At 40.1% G+C, this 18,733-nt stretch overlaps 2 protein-coding genes across 4 annotated transcripts; one reads left to right on the top strand and one right to left on the bottom strand.

Moving 5' to 3' along the window:
* Positions 1 to 292: 292 nt before the first annotated feature.
* On the bottom strand, positions 293 to 12,915 carry LOC135494150 (apoptotic protease-activating factor 1-like). Of its 2 annotated transcripts, none has more exons than XM_064781970.1 (16): positions 12,839 to 12,915; positions 8,911 to 9,052; positions 7,510 to 8,544; positions 7,032 to 7,205; positions 6,481 to 6,729; positions 5,946 to 6,127; positions 5,629 to 5,755; positions 4,694 to 5,311; positions 4,314 to 4,442; positions 3,924 to 4,049; positions 3,623 to 3,742; positions 3,299 to 3,424; positions 2,923 to 3,054; positions 2,656 to 2,775; positions 2,217 to 2,345; positions 293 to 2,010 (listed from the first exon to the last, which is right to left on the bottom strand). In XM_064781970.1, exons 2-16 carry the CDS (start codon positions 9,046 to 9,048, stop codon positions 1,621 to 1,623), a joined length of 3,795 nt encoding a protein of 1,264 aa, XP_064638040.1. In that variant the 5' UTR covers positions 9,049 to 9,052; positions 12,839 to 12,915; the 3' UTR covers positions 293 to 1,620. The 2 variants fall into 2 exon arrangements, with proteins under 2 accessions (XP_064638040.1, XP_064638039.1); XM_064781969.1 differs by lacking the exon at positions 12,839 to 12,915 and adding an exon at positions 10,449 to 10,554.
* LOC135494151 (transmembrane protein 272-like) lies at positions 10,789 to 17,955 on the top strand. Of its 2 annotated transcripts, XM_064781972.1 has the most exons (6): positions 10,789 to 10,805; positions 11,540 to 11,663; positions 13,623 to 13,733; positions 14,088 to 14,147; positions 14,971 to 15,174; positions 15,807 to 17,955. In XM_064781972.1, exons 1-6 carry the CDS (start codon positions 10,791 to 10,793, stop codon positions 15,989 to 15,991), a joined length of 699 nt encoding a protein of 232 aa, XP_064638042.1. In that variant the 5' UTR covers positions 10,789 to 10,790; the 3' UTR covers positions 15,992 to 17,955. The 2 variants fall into 2 exon arrangements, with proteins under 2 accessions (XP_064638042.1, XP_064638043.1); XM_064781973.1 differs by lacking the exons at positions 10,789 to 10,805; positions 11,540 to 11,663 and adding an exon at positions 13,011 to 13,388.
* The last annotated feature ends 778 nt before the right edge of the window (positions 17,956 to 18,733 follow it).

Raw genomic sequence — 18,733 nt, 5'->3', positions numbered from 1 at the left:
AACACCGAAACTTTTAGAGACAGCAAAATCTATTGGTAGAGTTTTGAAGTGACGTCATTTGTGTAAACAAGTGCACGTGGTCCGATGTGCATGATGTAAACAAACCAGATAACCAGAAAACGAAGTAATCCAACCGGGGAATCGATAACCAACTGGAAGAGGGCGCATGATAACTGATTATTTTGAAGGAACACCCTATTAATCACACAGTGGTCTCCCTTGATGGCAATATATGTCTCTTGATCCTTTTTTCTCACCCAAGACAAAAAGAAGAAGAAGTCATAAGTTGTAAACAAAGAGTTTATTTCTTATCTGCCAGTTACAAAGAATTAAGGGATCATCTCAAAAACATGCTGAAGCCCAGTTTTATTTTGCTTTCACTTCCGAGTAGGGGGAGGAGACAGTAATGAATGACAGTTCAATTGTTGCCATCAAGGTATCTTTGAGATGCTCCCTTATCATGCTTTAAAACAGAATGGATTACCTCTCCTAGGCTGTATTATTGACTAAAAATCATGATTATCAACACTGTGAGAAAATACATTTTGCTAGCACTATAAAATACCCAAAAGGGTTAAATTTATCACAGCAAAAGCAATTTTCAAGAAGGCAAGGTGGTCGTATCTTGGAATAGCAGGGGTTCTGATGGAAGGAGGAACACTTGTTGAACCCAACCCACCGCTGAAACGAATGTACATGTAGCATTAGAATTCCACAAGCTTGCCTTATGATCAGTTTCTGATAACATAGAAAATCAGGCACATAGATTTATAGGTAATTTGAAATCAAAGAGGCATTCTGGATCTCCACAGGACTCCATTCACCACATACAGTGGTACCTCTCTCGATTAACAAAACATGTCATGGATAAATATCTTTAATATTTCCGATTAGAGCAGTCAGATTGGATGGAGTAGACCATTTGTGACCTGAATCAGTCTCCTTAAAAGAGAGTGCTTCCAGTTAAAGAGGTGTTCGCTGAGGAGCTAGGTTACACTGTAAACACTCATCATTTCTGAATTAGTCTTTAGTTACACCAACAACAACAATTTACAGCAATTGTTGCACTTATAAAGGAATGGACCTTTAAACTCAAACAGAGCCTCTTACTGAACTGGGATACCATAAAAAATACTCCAACACATGAAAACATTAAAAGTAATACATTATTAGCCAAATTAACCAGCAGGATTATTACATAACAGTCGTTACAACATGTATTTAATACTTCTACTCAAGAAATGATATCACCCTGAGGCTTCATTTATCTTTAACAATATTTTATCAGCATTTGTGTGCTGCCTCTAGAGACAGAGGTAGGGAATCTATTATCGCCCCCTGCATAGAACCTTAAGAGACATCTCATGTCTTCATATTTTCCATTGCTTGGTGGCATATCATCAAATGTCAGTGCCTTAGTTGGGCAGCGTATGATATAAACTCAGCTCCTTTGAGCCTTTACAATACTGTTTTCATTGACCACGACATTTCTGGAATTTAGACCTCAAACAGAATATGCCAGGTAAACATTAACATCAAGATACATGTACAGAATCAAATGATGTAGCTATTTGATGGAATGAGCTGAGGGTCATCCTATCCATCTCTGTGGTATTCTCCTTATATTTCCCTCATGATATACAAAGTACCAGCACTGTCGATTGTCACAAATGTCTTAAAGTCATCGGCCGCCCAAATCCTCTTCAGGAAACTTCCACGGATGTGCAGGGTCTGGAGGACACACCCCTCACAGTTCCACCATTTCACATTGTCGGACACCGACACTAACGTCTTGCTATCATCAGACCATTTGATGTCAGTCACCCATGCACTGTGCTTTACGAGTGTGCGCAATTTCTTCTCGCCTTCGCGGTCAGGATCCCAGATACGGATGTATCCCTCATCATCTCCAGATGCCAGGAGACCATTTTTAGCAAATCGGCAGCTGCGGATACAATCCCTGTGACCTTTCAGTGCATAGAGATGGGCACCTGTTTTCGCATCGAAGACCTGAAATATGGAGTAACACATAGTAAGTGCAGCGGAGCCCGGGGAGATAACTTGCATTCAATGCGGATGTAAGTTGCATTCTGGGGTGTAATCATTGGACTTGAGGGTCTGTGCCTATATTACGCCATCTTTTCAACAAGAGACAGACGAGAGCAACAGCACAGCTAATGTTATTTTGTATAATCATGAAATTCTCATATATTTACCTGAAGTGTCCTATCAACAGAGCATGACACGAACTTCGTCATGTCATAGGACACATCGCAAGACAGAGCCCAGTCTTCACCATGACCTTTACATGTCATCAGACAGTCGGCAGTTTTCACATCCCAAACCTGCGAAGGCAACAAATCCTTCAGTAGTACTGTGTGCATGTTGTTGTCAATATGTAGGTTTTATGATAGAAGCATAAGACCTTTGAGCTTAGTATCAGTGAGACAAAGACTTGTGTGTACACCCTACACTTTCGCAACAACAACAAAATCTTAGATGTTTGGATTAGAGGACTGTCTTGAAAAAAACAAGAAACACTCAACCTAGAAATTGATTCAAAACATTTCTAGAGTAGTTTGATCAGTTACAATAATACTCATGAAAAAACACCAAATGCTGTTCATGTAAATGAAAGTGAAATAAGGCACCTACCTTCATACTGCCATCATAGGACGATGAGAGAACTTTGGTATCTTGGTCAAAGAAAATGCACTTCTTCACCTCTTCTGTGTGCCCTTCACACACCTTACACTCACCATCATTGGACCAGAGCTGGAGAAAAAACAGTATAGAAGCCGATGAATTTCAAATTTAGGAAGTTTTTTTACTTGACGTGAAGTTGCTTTGTAGTTATTCTTTCACTTTCCTCATAAAAAAGGCAAGATATCTCCCCCCCCCCAAGAAAGTATTGACACTAACCCTGAGTGTTTTGTCGTCCGAGGCAGTCACCAAAACGTTATCGGTTTTGTTATATCGGCAGTAGCGTACAGCACCTGTGTGTCCAACTAGAGTCTTCACGGAGACCACTTCATCTCCATCAAGCTGGAGCACCTGCAGAACAAAGTGTACTATACGGAATAAGTCAAGAGGCTTCTACGACCATGGCTTGGCACTAATTCAGGATACTGATCACCTGAAATCATGTTTGGCCGGGGAGAATTGGGTCCACAAGCTTTTACGTTTCATTCCCATTCACGTTCCACTGGACAAGGTTTCTCTTGCCATTCCTAATTCAAAACCATCCTACTTGCATCTAGTACTATAGGAGAGTTTATAGGGTTCCTATCAAACATACCTTCAATGTTGAATCCTCACATCCATAGCAAACCTTAGTCCAATCATGTGATATGGCAACACCACGAATCCTACTCTTCTCCGGTTCTGATTGGTAGATGATATCAGCCTCCCGATTGCGTATGATCTGCAAGATAGAACAATGTCTTACTATATATTTCTCCTGAAATGACAAACCTATTTTGTGGGCATTCTGTCGCATTTGTTTTAAAAAGGGAGACTGCATGCCAAGGCAGAAGCCAGGTGCATCACTACAAGCCAGCCCACTATAAGAAACTGAACCCTTAACTAAGGTTTATAATAACAACTCTAGTCATTTCCTCACCCAAAATCTGTTGTGCAAATCAGGCGCAGCAATAATCAGAGAGTGCTCACTGAACAAGACATCGAAATCTCTCCTCAAGCCAATGTTGTTTTCTTTCTTGATGGTTTCAACATCCCAGATCTGCAATCAAAGAAGTACAGTACATCACAGTTACAAGGACACCCTCTTTAAAAAAGACTGATTTTGCTCACAAAATTTATCTAGAACTCCCTTGTGGTCGCAAGAGTTTCCAAGCCATAGACCAATCTCTTATGTGTCTTGCTCAAACTCAGGTAGTTTTGGTATCAGACAAAGGACTTACTGTGATTGTCTCATCATCAGCACTGGACACCAATTTTTTACTGTCTGGAGAAAATGAAACATGATGAATCCATCCAGTGTGGCCTCTCAGTTCACCAACGAGTTTCTCAGTGTGAGTGTCCCATACCTGGAAAAGGATGGAATCCATAAACTGTTGGTCGGAGGTACAGTGAACTGACACTTAGAGAGAAATAAAACAAGTGAAATGAGTACTTTGATACCAGTAGTGCTTTATACTGTTCAAATGTACAGTCTCAAAGAGCTTTACATTTCCCAGCCAGATCCAGACACTTTTCAGTTGAAACGAAGAAACGCCCATTCCACATTACTCTTGGACTTTTTCGGCCACATGCAGTTACCAAGAATTGATTTTTGATTATATTATGCTTACCATGACAGAATATGCTGAATCGCCAGCTGCCAAGAAATTACCATCAGGTGAATAGGCAATGTAGAGAATCATTGTACCCGGCTTCACAGTGAACTTCTTCTGGCAGGAACCACTCTTAAAGTCACAATACTGAAACAAACATATGACAAATGAAGGGCTGAGAAAACACAGGACACAAGCACAATTTTGAAAAATGAGTTGCTGCCAGTACCACATTCGTTAAATCGAAAACACCTTGAGCTAATCATCTATTGTCTTATCCCTCTACAACGGCGCAGTGCAGCAGCATTTCTTCATGAAATGAATGATTTTCTGAACTGAAGATGAACCTGAACTCCACCCCTATTGCTATTGGAAAGACTATTTTGCCTCAGACTTACGTGAATCTCATTGTCAACGCAGTAAGCCAATCGATGAGTCCCAGGCTGGAAGCAGCATGATAGCACCATCTCATGTTTTGTTGTAAGGTGGAGCTGGGAGCCTTCAAGCACATCCCAGACTATCACAGACTGATCTTGGGAACCTGTAGCCAAATACAAATCATCATCTGTAAAGGCACAGTCCGATATCCCCAGCTCATGCCCTTGAAAGTGATGCAACAATGGACGATCTTTGGCCGTCAGGTCCCAAATATAGGCAGACCCATCCAGGCACCCAGCTGCAACGAATCTACCACTGCGTGAGAACTGGCAAACCAAGACCTCAGCATCTGTTACAAACGTCTGTACGATGAGTGTTTCACGTATTTGTTCTGCATCTAGCGGTTTGTCGGCAAAAGCTGGATGCCATGTTGGTTTTCTGATGGATGGCGAGGGATTCCCTGGACTGCTCACTCCCTCTGTCGTCTGTAAGTTTTCCGGGACTGTCCACAGCTTGACGGTTTTATCAATACTGGAAGTGATCATGTATTTCGAGTCTTGGGATTGGTGAACATGGTTTATTCTCTCTTCATGTGCGTCTAGGCTCAGCAGTTCTTGTCCAGAAACGCTATCAAATATCTGCAAAAGACATGAAAATTTCAGGAGTGAATGATTTAGTGAATAATGTCATGACATGGCAACCAATTCACCCATGTCAGAAGCAAATAGGCAACACAGCCTTCAGATTAGCTCAGTTATAATAAGCATGCTAGGAATGCAGAATTCAGCACCATTGATTAGACGTTTCACAAGCATCAACACCACTTTTTTGCTTTTGGACATCTAAGGTGACAAGATCCTTGTGGAAGCACATGGAAACTGACTTCATATTCCCCCGTGATTTACATATTCTAGGTGAACAGCTGATAACAGTATTTCATTTGACAGGTCTTTACCTTGACAGTGGTATCATCGCTGCATGACAAAATCTTTTGCCCATCGGCAGAAAATTCGGCGCAGTAGACTGGACCTTGATGCAGCTTTGTCGTCAGGAATGTCACTGGTACAGAAGTGTCACGGTTGCTGAAGAAAAAGGATCCACGTGAGCAACATGACTGGGAAGCTGGTGACAAAATCTGCCTAAACTGCCAAAGACAGTGTCACTGGCACTTGGTCATCCCCAAATAGGCATTCAAAGGTAGGTATGCAACTAATATTAAAATAACAAAGCAAAGAGGAGAAGCCTTGAAGTGAAAATGCAAGACATACTCACCACCAATCAAAATACTTCACGTCTTTTCCTCGTCTCTTGAGCGCCATTTCCCGTGCCTGTTTGTAGATCTTCTTATCAGAAGGCTGACAGAGCGCCAGTTGGATGACATCCAAATTCTTTTCAGTGAACTTGTAAGCATTGCTGCTGAGGAAGTGCAGGAACATTTGGTGATCTCTCTCCCACTGTACATGAAACAAAGCAAAGTGATTTGAAATGAGATCAACGAAAGTAATCAGCTTATATCTTTGTGCAGATGACAGCATCACCGCAATGAGCTTCAATCAGTAAAGCCACTGAAGTGAACTAATACATAGCTATTGACATTGGCCCTATGTAAACTGCAGCTTGGATTATGATACTCTTTGATATGAAGACATTGGCAAGAAGAAGTGCAGAGGAGTGGTTAAACTTTAGGTGAAGTTTCTAAAAAAAGGGACATGACTAAATTCTCATTGAGAGCTTTTAGATTCTAAACTTTTCTGTTCCTTATATTGTTTTTAACTCAACCAGAGGTATCACAATTTCTAATACTAACCTCATCATTTTCCCCGATGATATTAGTCGAATATTTCACGAAATCCGTAATCAAATCAGCTGGTCCTGTGATCTTCAGCTTGCTCTCAATGAACGGTAGATCCAGGAAAACCTTTGCCATCATGTCGGTCATCCCGGCACGATGCATATGATAACCAATAAACCAGTGGATGTAGTTATCGTTTGGAAGCTTGGAGAAATCACCACCGCACTTGTCCTTGTAGCGCTCAATCAACTTTTCATGAAGTTTCTAAAAAAGAGCCATGATTTAGAACAAGAAACAAAATCAGGAAATACAGATTTGGGCTTTCCTTAGATGCCTCTCATGACCTTGTTATCAGCTCACATGGTCATCTTGGCCAAGCATTCTGCAGATAAAGCTAAAGTGGGCTCAATACTTTAATGCTTTTTCATGATCTTTAAGGTTACAAACATCTCAGGAGGGGTCCTGAGATGAATAAATAATATTTATGATACTTTCAAGAAAAAAACACTGGCAAGAAAATATTACATCAGTGTTGGTCAAGTAGTAAGTACCGGTACAACACATACCGGTAACTGATTTTTGCCACTTTCCTTGAGATAATCTAACTGCAGGTCATGAAGACTGTACATAAACGTCTTGTAAACGACGTTCCATTCCTTTTGAGCAAGTGATTTCTTGACCAACCGATCCATTGTGTCTTCAACAAACTCCTTGTCCTCATCCCACAGAACTTGTAACACCTGCAAATAATAACATTAACGCGGTCATATAATGTGATTATTGTAAACCCAGAAATATTTGCAGGCCTATATGTTTCCCATTTAGATAATCACGAAAATATACGGCTGCGAAAAGAATATTTAATTGAAATTACAGTTTGATGGTAGTCAAAATGCAATTTCACAAAACCTTTTCAATTGGTGGCATAATAGATATCATGATTGCTGCCGAAATTAAACTTTTTGGTATAATGACATAGATGACCAGTGGCATTACTCACTTAGCTCATTGCAGCTTCTGAGATTGCTACAGACAATGGCTTACCTCTGTAGGAACTTTGACATCGTCCACAAAGACAGCAAAGTCTTGGTAAAACTCTCTCAACTCTTCATCCAAGTTCTTGATACTGATGCTGACAGCCTCCGTTAGAGAGCTATATTCATAAGATGACGATTTCCTGAACCGGCTAACCTTTCGAGATTTCAACTTGTCCAAGTAGGATTCCCAACGGTCGGGATGCTCAGCTAACAAGGCACCAATCATGCTAATGGCTAACGGCGAGCCCTTGGTTTCATCATAAATCTTGACAGCCTGCTCAGGTAGTTCAACAACTGGGGTATCAGTCCATTTAGAGAAAACTTGAAGTGACTGCTCCTCGTTGAATCCCGAGCTCACCTCGACTTTGGTCACATGACCTGTCACTTTATCCATTACGGCTTGATCCCGCGTTGTGACTAAAACTCGACACTGGATATCGAACGCTTTTGTGACAAACGGAGTCCAAACGTCGTCCAGGATCAGTAATGCTCTTGGATGCTGATGAGAAAAAATCAAGCGCAATCTCGCCTTTGCTTCTTCGATATTTCTTGGGAGAGTGCTACTCTCAGAGTCCAACATCGTACACAAATTTTGCATCTTTATTAAAAGTTTCTGCGGATCTATTGCTCCAATAGATGTCCAGAAGACATTTCCTGGGAAACATTCTGATAAAACTTTTGCATCTCGGACAGATTCTGCTGCCAATACAGATTTCCCGCTTCCACCCATACCATGAATGCTGATCCATCCAGGCTCATCCTTTATCTTGTAAAAGGCCTCACGGATTTCTTCAATAAGTTTCGGACGGTCTTCGTAGACATTTGGACGTGGTGGTACAGCCCCATCGATCAAGATTGCACGGACTTCGTTTACACTAGGACGTCTTCGTCTCAGGCTGCGGTTATGCTTTGTCTTGCCAAGTTCTTCAACAAGGTGATCATATTGTGCTTCCCGGAGTGCATTGTGAAAAATGTCGAATGCATCAGAACCTTTGGTTGCAATGATGTCCAGAAGTTTGCCAGCTTGCTGCTGAGTTGATATCTGGAAAGAAGAAAGACCTTGAATTTTCCCTTTTTTTCTAAATCAATCTCTCATACACCACACTAGTACTTCTACACACTTTCAAACAAGATGTAAAAATGAGTGCAGCTACACTGGCTATTTTCAAAGAAGCAAATAATGAACATATGTCAGGGGTTGACACATGAAAGAACAAGAGACCCAAGGGCCTTATGCTCAGCTGTAGTCTTAGTAATTCAGCCAGATGGTGTCCTTCCAGGTATAAAATGTTGCACTTACACTGAATGGTGGGATAGTCATCACAGGCCCACTAGCAGTTGGCTATTTTTCAAACACAAGAAGCTAATACTGCAAACGCTCTAAATGCTGTGATTTTAAGTTACGAACCTCATGTTCAATGATCTGCTTTTCTTCATCTGATATGATGCCATCTCTAATCAGGTATTGAAATATGAACTTGACGTCCAAATCACTCATAATATTTGGCCGACATTGTTTTAACGCCGATCTAGCATTCTCATCCATTATACTGAAAAGAAAAGAAGTATCAAAGGTAACTTATCTGTAAGATCACTACCGGTATTCAGTTATATGAGTGTGTGGATCCCACTGGTTTGTAAAAGTTACATGACCATAAACATTGTGGTGTGTAGCACATGTATGCCTCAGAAATAGCATTTTGCCCCCCCCCCCCTCCAAGTCTTGTGGAAAAGTAGTGGAGCATGGATAAGTCATGTAAGTGGATAGAAATCATGTATTGCTTGTATGTTATCCCGACCCAAAGACAATATGTGGTTTATTGTTCCATGCAATTGCTATAACAAAACTACCTCAGTTACAGGCAGGGGTTGCCTGAAGTCAACACCTGACCTCACCTGTATACATACATTGTAGTACCAGAGTACAAAAACGTCTGACATGTCTGACCTAAATCTGAACTTGTGATACGAGGCCACAACTGCTTTGAAATGCATCTGACTGGACAAGCAAACAAAGACTTCTTCATGCATGATTTCCTATAAGCGATAAAAGTTTTAATTTGCTGTAATTGTTAATAGATAAAAATCTGACATGACCCTCATTTTGATGTAAGTTAAGTGTTGATGATTTAATGTAGAAATCTAGCACTGAAAACATGAAATTCTCTAAAGAAGAGGTCTTTTGTATGTCTTGGTCTGACCTAAATCTGAACTTTGATAAGAGGCAAACAAATTTTAGTTTCTTTTTGTAACAATTACAAGGATCAAGCACACAGGTCTTATGATACACATTATAACTTTATTGATAATTTGATTTCCCACAGAACAGGTCAACTTTATCGTGGTACAAAGTGCTATTTCCATGTCCTTATTATATTGCCAACTTCATATCATTATTGTGCGCATTATTGTCGTTATTCTCAATGAAATTTCAACATAATATGCATGACATCACGACACGGCAGAAAAAAGGGTGATATGTCTTCTGAAGTTACTATAGTATAATGTAAGAAGACATTAATTACGATTCTAGCCACATATCCTCACGATGATGATGATGGTATATTTTCTTGGTTATCACCTTCATTCTCGTTGACATTGGAAATACTGTCACAACCCAAATGGTGACGTCATGATAATATGCACAATGTCAACGTGGCAGTTTCGTTTTGACGTGTACTGTAGACTATAGGCCTACCGGTAGCAGCCACAGCCAGGCCTAATCCCAAGGCCACTACTCCCTGCCTCTAGCTATGTCTGCTCAAACTGCTGCTCTCTGCTATAGCCCGGGCCAGCCTGGGCTTATATCTCATCTGTCAAATTTTGTAAATTCACCACTTCGCTTCGGGATCGACTGGTGAAACCCGGCCATGCCGGACGAATATCTAGCACAAGCTCACAAAAGGTGGTCACTTCATCATAAATTTGATCATGCAAATAACTTACCTACACCTACAGACGGAAATATTTCAGAAAAAGTCAAGAGAGAAACAAAATTTCTGTGGCTTCCACTTCACTTCCTGGTTGGGGTTCCCGTTTTAAAATGACGTCAGGTTGGTGATACCCTATAAGATGCATGTAAAATTTCGACTTTAAAATGTTCCCGTTGAAACAAAATTTGTCCTTTCCAGCTACATTGTTCCTAAAATAGATAGCAAAAACGTCAATCTTACACATTTATTTTTCTCTAGTAAACAGTTTTAGAATAGGCTTTACTTGCAATGGTAGGAAATATAGAAATAAGTTCACCCACTAAATTTCGTTCCAACTTCTGAATTCCATAATAAAATGGCGTCGTATCGGGTATGAAAAATATTTGTTATTTTCTCAATTTTCCACGTTTAGAACAATATAATAGAAATGAAATATTTATTCAGTAAATTAACTCTGTTCCTTATTTAAATATTTATGAGTATGTTCCGTTGTCTTGGTCACATAATGCCAATTCAAGCTGTAAAAAACCAAGTTAGTTTCAATGTTTGCCACTGGCGACTCATCTGGCACTAGGCCTATACTACTACATACATGCATGCATGCTGTACATTTATTTAGGCCTAATGCATGCATGCATCATGTGATTGTGTAGGCCTACATCATCAGCAGGAGTTTAATGGTGGTATGCCTTGTGCCATGGACAGTTATGGTGCAGCACAGGACACTGAATCAAGGGTCAGTAAGACCCGTGCTTAAAATAATATTGTCTGTTGATGAAGTGTCAAAGTTGAGGTAGGCCTACCTAGGATTTAGAAGAATAGAAGGAGAAAGAATCCACACGCACCGTACGATGGTGGGGCAGTACTAACTACTATTTTATTGTCATGCGCAGTACAGATTCAATAATGGACAAACGAAGAAGTTTTTTAGGGGGCTAACCAATCATACGCATCCAAATTTCCCAAGCATTGGATTCGGACTGGAGGTTGAACTTCACTGTACCACCAAGCCTCAAAATCACGAAGCAAGACACGACTGGTGCCCCCATGCCCTCAAAGTCAAAGTGTCTTCCTTGACAAAGGCAAAATTCTTTTTCTTTTCAGACCGATGATCCAGAAAGGGGAGGACATACTGACAGCCCTCCACCGCCATATCATCCGGAGATTCCTAACTATGGTACCGATACAACAGTTCCTCCTTCTTATGAAAATATAGTTGATCCTACCGGTGAGTCACTAACTGGTCAGTTTGTAAAATATCAGTTCACTAATCACTTTATTAAATGGTGTTGCCCAGTGAAGAGAAGTTCATGAACAGCGAACCTTTATTGTGCAATTTGGTAGAGCAGTGGACCGGCAAGCCTAAGGTCATTGAGTCAAGGTAACTTTTTTAATGTTCTGTTCATGTGTCTTTCGCTCAGAAAATTACCTAGTTAAGTTATGGTTTTGAATTTGATAGGTGATGGTTCAAAATGAAGTTAGCATATTAAGGCAATATCTAGGCCTTTTGGCAAGAGAAGACACCAAAATGAAGGTGACAAATATTAGCCTGTGTAGCTATTTACTAAGAAAATTTCTGCAGGCAGTTGCTGGTCCTGTGGTAGAATTATGCATCTCAACATTAGGCCATAGGAATGATTAATCCTGTTTACCGTCCGAGTGATTTAAAAAGATGATGAGGCTTTTTTTCATTTTTCGTTATTCATTATCGGTTTACAGTCTGATTTACTGGTCAAAACACGCGATTCAGCAAGTTCCAGTAAATGGAAATCAGGTCGGTCATCAACATGAGGCATTGAAAAAATGTCATTATTATGATGAAGAGCCTACCCTGCCAAGTTTTTATTGTGTTTTTCAATCATTTAAGGTAAAGATGAACCACTGGAAAGATTATATAAATAAAAAAATGATGGCAACAATAAAATAAATAGATTTTTTAAAAAATAATGAAAATATTTCATGTTCGCACCCATGCGGGAGGTGGACGGTAAACAGGATTAATAATTCCCATGGCCTTAGTTACAACTTTTGTATTTACTCGTCAGCCTATTCTGCGCTTGATCTTTAGAAAATCTCGTTCATTTTACTGGTTTGTTTTTTATTTCATCAGCCTCCATTGTTTACGACTTAGGTGCAGTTTACCTTTAAAGACAGTGTTACAAACACCTGTGCATGATTGTTCACCTGCGATTTTGCGCTCAAATTTATACATCGGTTTACTGCCTCATGCCCGTGCCAGTAGACGTTAGAAACGTAGAATGTGGACTGTGCAATCATAAATTCCCAGTTTCACATCCATTATGGGAATAGTGCCGGCGGTTAATGAGTAGGGCATGAGTTTAGCTCTTGGAAGATCATGGCTGTTCTTCTTAGTGTTTTCTTTAGCAAAGCACTTAACCCTACCTGCTTCTTTCCACCCTGGACTGGCTGACAGGATATGATGGCAAAATTGAATGCAAGTCTTGAGGACATGTGATACTCCTCGGGGTGTTGACGTAGTTTTCTTTTGAAAACTCCAGGCACGTGATTGTCACTCTTAGTCTTAAATTTCCTTGTGACATATTTGGGTCAAGTGAGTCATCTTTATGGCTAAACATCTTGGTCATTATTTTGAGGAAATCTCATTTCGCTACATTTTGTAAATTCCTGGTATCAAGTGTGCATTATGAAATAAGTATTGTGAAACAAGGAATTCGTATGAATAGTCCTCCTGTTCTATCAAATTAAGTGTGATTACTGGAGGCAGCTGGTTGAATAGACAATAACCAGACAAGTTGTGGTAACTATTGGAAGCATTTTTAGGCGTTGGCATACCGTTGTTGAATAGTTGACTGAATCAGTTCCTGTGCCAAGTTGTTCTTCTAAGTTTTGGATTAAGTCGGTGATTGTGCAATGAATGGGGATCTTGAAGCGGCTCCTCCTACGGAGAGGACTCCTGTCACAGAGCAGCCAAGTAAGCCACATGTTGAATATTCTAAAGATTGTAACCCAGACTGTTTGGTTCTACCACATCTGACACTTGACTAATACACAGTACCAGTCATTCATAACTTCCTCTTGACAAATGCTCGCAGATTTCTGCCAAAGACATGAGAAATTGCAAGTGTCCGGTACTGTAGCATGAGCTAGGCAACCAAAGTTTTAGTTCTGAAATAATCGAAATGTTTTTCTCATCTTATCTCTTCAGATTCGCCGCCATCCTATGACTCCCTCTATGGCAAAGTCAAAGCAGCGAAGCGTGAATCAGGCGGGCATGTGGATTTCTTCAAGAAGTTTATGATAATTTTGTGTGGAACAAGTAAGTATCATGAATATATCAAACATTCGGGATGCAGCTTACAAAAATCACTATTGTCTTGGGTGACTTTGCATTATGTATGAATTGAATGAAAGGGTTTTTATCCCCCCCTCAACTAGATGAGTATATATGTGCTTTTTGGAAGGCTGTGAAAATGTACCAAACGACCATCTCTTTTAGTGATGGGTCTAGCTGTGCACATTGACCATTGTTTCAATGCATGGCATAACAAATCGTCCTTATCATTGCTGGGTTGCACTGGAAGAGATTCTGTCATGTGTCTTGTGAGGACAGAGTCACAACCAGAATGCATTCACTTTTAAAATTATTGATCATTCATTTTCTTCTCTTCAGTCGGCTGCACAGTATGTATTGGTCTGATAATGGCAATCCCTATATCTATGATAGCCATGGGTAAGTAACACAAAGATTAGTCTCCCGGGCCTGCACCTTGCATTCAAGTCAAGCATCAGCTTTTCCTTGGCCGATTAGCAAATCATCTCTTGATATCATGGTTGCTATTGCATTTTGATATCTTAGACTTAGAATGGAAAACTTGACGGCCTGTGCAATACGGTATATGTCACCAGTTTGCTTTCAAGCCCTATAATGCAATACAGCATATCACTTGCAGCAGGTGTTTTCTATGAAGTCTCTTAATCCACGAGTGTAGAATACAGTTTCAGCATTTGTCATTGATTGGTTTTATTCATGACAATTGATGTTGAGAAATCAAGAACATCATTTGATAAGGTACATTGTAGGCCTAGTTTGCTCGGCAGTGTCAGCTCAACACAAGTTTGCATTACAATATTGTTAATAGATTACTGAAGAACCTACAACTCTGCTTTGCATGTCCTATGAGCTAAACATAAATCATCATAGTATCAGCTTGAAGATAAATTGGCTCTGAAGCATTATTACCTGAGTACTTGCATTATATTGCTGAAGTGGCAAACTGGTGTGTCCACTGTACCATACATACGAGTTTGGCATATGCATCCTGGCACCAGTTTTTTTCAATATACTCTGCTCCCGATATTTCAGACGAGGTGAACAAGGTACAAGTAAAAAACCCTGTTCTCAGGATGGGCATTATGGTGGGAAGAGCATAATTTATTATAGCCATTACAGTATGAGAGTACAGTGCCAATGCCACTCTGTATTCTCATCTGGCCTGAATGGTGAAGTGAAGTACAGGATATGCACACCTTAGTTTCCACTTATCCTTTTCCAGGTTCTATTTATCTAAATGACTGCCGCATCGAGCGATTCATCCCAATCTACCTTATCGTCGGCGGCTGCTTCGGCATTCTTAAAAATATATCAAATATCGTTCAGAGGATTCGTAATCAGAAAGAAGAAAAAGAAGAGGAGAATGCCAAGACGAATCCATTTGATGGTATTGTCAGCTGTTTCTTATTAGCTTGGTTTATCGCTGGTGAGTAATGGTTTCAAACCCCTGAAGCAGGTTTTCGATTCCAAGGGTGATGATCAACTAGACATATCCACCTAATTAGGCCATATATTTGTTTTTTGATGTATTGGCTTTATTAATGTAAACTATAAGGGTTGGGTTAATTGTTAACCCGTGATCGGAACTTAGTCTTAAAGTCCAATTTTTTTCCAAGTGTTGTCAATAAGAAATCAAAGTCTGACATAGAACATTTTGAAGTTCAACTCACTTTTCTCTTAGCAATTCAAGCAGTGTTTAACACCTGCAGCGCCGAACCTACGTGGTCCAAATCCCCCCTCTTTGAGCTGGTTATCGGAGACTTCATGAAAGAACTACGCCATCGCCATCTTCAGGGCAAGGTAGTAACTTGCCTGAAGATCGCCATCTTCAGTTCCTCTCTTGCCCTGAAGATGGCGATGGCGTAGTTCTTTCATGAAGTCCATGAGACCTCGATAACCAGCTCAAAGAGGGGGGATTTGGGCCGCGAGGATCTACGTGGTTCGGCGCTGAAGGTGTTGAAATGTTTGTCGTTGTTGTGTTCATGAACCTACATACATGTACACATATATCGTTTTTAGTTTAGTCGCATCTAATCATCTGAATATGTTTATTTTCAGGTAACGTGTGGATCTACCGTGTTTATCACACAGTCAACTACAAAGACCCGTCGGACCCTAATTATTGCGATCCTGCACTCTACCTGTATGCATTCTGGATCACTACCGCCACCTATATTTTCCTTGCTGTAACATGTTGCTGCATTTGCTGTGCTGGTCTCATCACCATGTGCTTCGGAGACTAGATTTTTTAATCAGAAGTCTGTCGAGCTATGCATGCATCATGAATCTGGAGAATCAATTCCCCAGCTTGCCACGAATTAGGCTGGCCTTCCAACTTGCGATTCTGGGTAGGTTGGAGAACTGATTCTCTAGGGTGATTCTTCAAGAAGGTGGAGGGAGGCTGTCACTTATAATCCATTAAATGGAAGATGTATTGGTATGTGTGATAATAATTCAATGCGAGATATGAATAAAGACTAGTAAATACTTGTACAACTTCGTGTATGTTAACACCAGGCGGCTTTTATGTACAGAACTGAAGATTGAACTAGAAGCATTCACTAGTCGCAATTCATATCAACTCAGCTTCCCAGAACAATCGTGCCTTCATTTTAGTTTTTTGTTTGTCATTTTCAAGAACATGTATAATCACATCAGCAAACCAGTTCTTGTTACCGCCACTTCATTCAAATTTGCTTAAGGAAGATTTGAGCCAGTAGTGTGATCTTCAGCCTGTTCTGTCTTTTAAGCTCTCGGATCTTAGGACTGAAGGCGTTAAATGGGTTGTCTGTGTAGACTAAGTTATAGCTGCTGTTTGTATGAGCAGTGTACTTGGTTATGGTCTTTGTTTTGAAGGAAGGTTTCATCATTGTCAGTTCACAATGTACTTGTGTGTATTCTATCTACTGTGTTCTGGCACTCTTCATGTATACGCCACAAATTGAAAATATTCTAGTAAATAATGAAACTGCCACGCAGAGTGAGGTGCAACTTTTTGGAATTGTATAATGGTAATGGTTTGGTAAAACAGAAATATCAATCTATTCTATGAGTTCAGTATTTGAGGATTGTATGAAGTATATGTACATATAACCTGCTTTATCATAAAGCCACAGGTGCCTTAGGTATAATGGGTCGAGTTTGAACATTTTGGTTTGCACTGTGCGTAATGAATGTATTGTTAAAGGGAGACTATAGGCAGAAGTGAGGAGCCAGGTGTGCCTGATTCAGCTACACAAAGTCACCAAAAGGTGTCATCCATCTGATAGCACAACAAAACTATTCACAAATGTACAGGGAATACATTTAATGTCGAGTCAAACATGTTACCCCCGAACTGTGCATATTAGTCACTTGAGTATGACCAATTTGACACCCTTGCTACTGCCTGTAATCCCACTTTAAGAGGATAATAATGATGTGCTATTTATATTATTTAAGTCTAAGCTTTTCTGTGATTGCTTTAAGAGATATGAAAATGTACATTTTCCATTGATACAAGTTATGGGGACTCTTCTATTAGGACATAAATTGGCTTGAAGTGGTTCGGCTCACCACCACCAGGGGAGCCAGAATCTTACCCATTATACATCAAGCAAATGGCGTATATTACGTATTTTCGGAGCTTATAGTTATACATTACCTCTATGATAATGCCAAAAACATTCATGGTTAGTTGCTGGCATCACCTTCTGCCATTGGCCGCACCATCACCAGCCACCCTGATTTACAGACATAAAATTTCTTTAATTTATAAATCTTCTCTTGTGTGTAGACATATATTGGTGTCGTTTTCAAAACTTTATAATAGGTAAAGGTTGCTATGCGATATATTGGCATGTCCTCTCTGCCTGTTGCCAAGTTCAATGGGAGAACATGCACAGTACCTGCATTTTACTTGCACTAATAAGAAAGTCACTCACAAATGCAGAGGAATTAGACAAGAGTATGTTGCGGTCAATTATCAAGACTACAGTGTCAAGACTTGATACATACATTACTGTATACAACTTCCATCCTCTATATATGCATTGAGAGAGGACTAACCCTTGATGCCATCAGAATGCAAACCGCCCATGTAACTGATCCTCGCAATTGCTTGAGCATGATAACTGTATTAAGATTGTGTTAAATATACCTCATTCTACCATAGTATTCATATTTTATTGCATACATGTAATTATATTTTGAAAATTAAATGTAAATTATGAAATGTGAAATAAAGTAGTTCTTCTTTATGACCACCGTATGAATGGAATAAGGGTTCATCTAAAAATTGCTTGATGCCGATGCATCAAGCCATTTTGAGAAGACTCCTAAAAACTATGGACAGGTTGTGACTTTGTCCTTGGAGCATATTGCCAACTCTTCACCAAGGACAGCCCTTGCCAAGATTACTCTCTCCAACATGCCCCTATTGTGACGCGATGTCCCTTGAAGGTCACAAGGTCCTTTATATATCCTTGCCAGAATGTGCAGTCGACAAGTCCTCTGCCAACACTTCCTCCAACTTGATCTGATTGTGACTTTGTCCTTGTGATTATAATTGAGAGGGTCACACGTCCTGAATTCTGGCTTCACACAAGGCCTACCAGATCTCCCGTCTTCCTGTGGCAGTGGTCAAAAACATCGATTTTACCTCAAGCATAGATTTCGACCACTCCCAGTTTATTCCAGCCTTGTCAATGGTTGTGACTGTAGGGCTACTCCCATCTCATATATGACATGTGTCTTGATTAAACATCACCTTATACCATGTTGTGGCTGTACTCTTTCGCAGCTTGTTTTGAGTGCCGGCCTACTCCGTCTCAAATATGAGTGCGTCTTGGTTCCCCGTCTCTACAAGATTGATGTGTCATGTAATCTGTACAGGGTATACCTTGTCTCGACTAGATGTGACATGATCCAGGTTGTAAACAGCAAGACAATGTATTATAACAGTTAAAAATCACTTTATTACAAGGTTAAATTATAAACATCACGGG

Source organism: Lineus longissimus, chromosome 9 (assembly GCF_910592395.1).
Source record: "Lineus longissimus chromosome 9, tnLinLong1.2, whole genome shotgun sequence".
NCBI lineage: Eukaryota > Metazoa > Nemertea > Pilidiophora > Heteronemertea > Lineidae > Lineus > Lineus longissimus.
The sequence above is the reverse complement of the archived record's forward strand: the minus strand, read 5'-3'. Positions and strand labels throughout refer to the sequence as shown.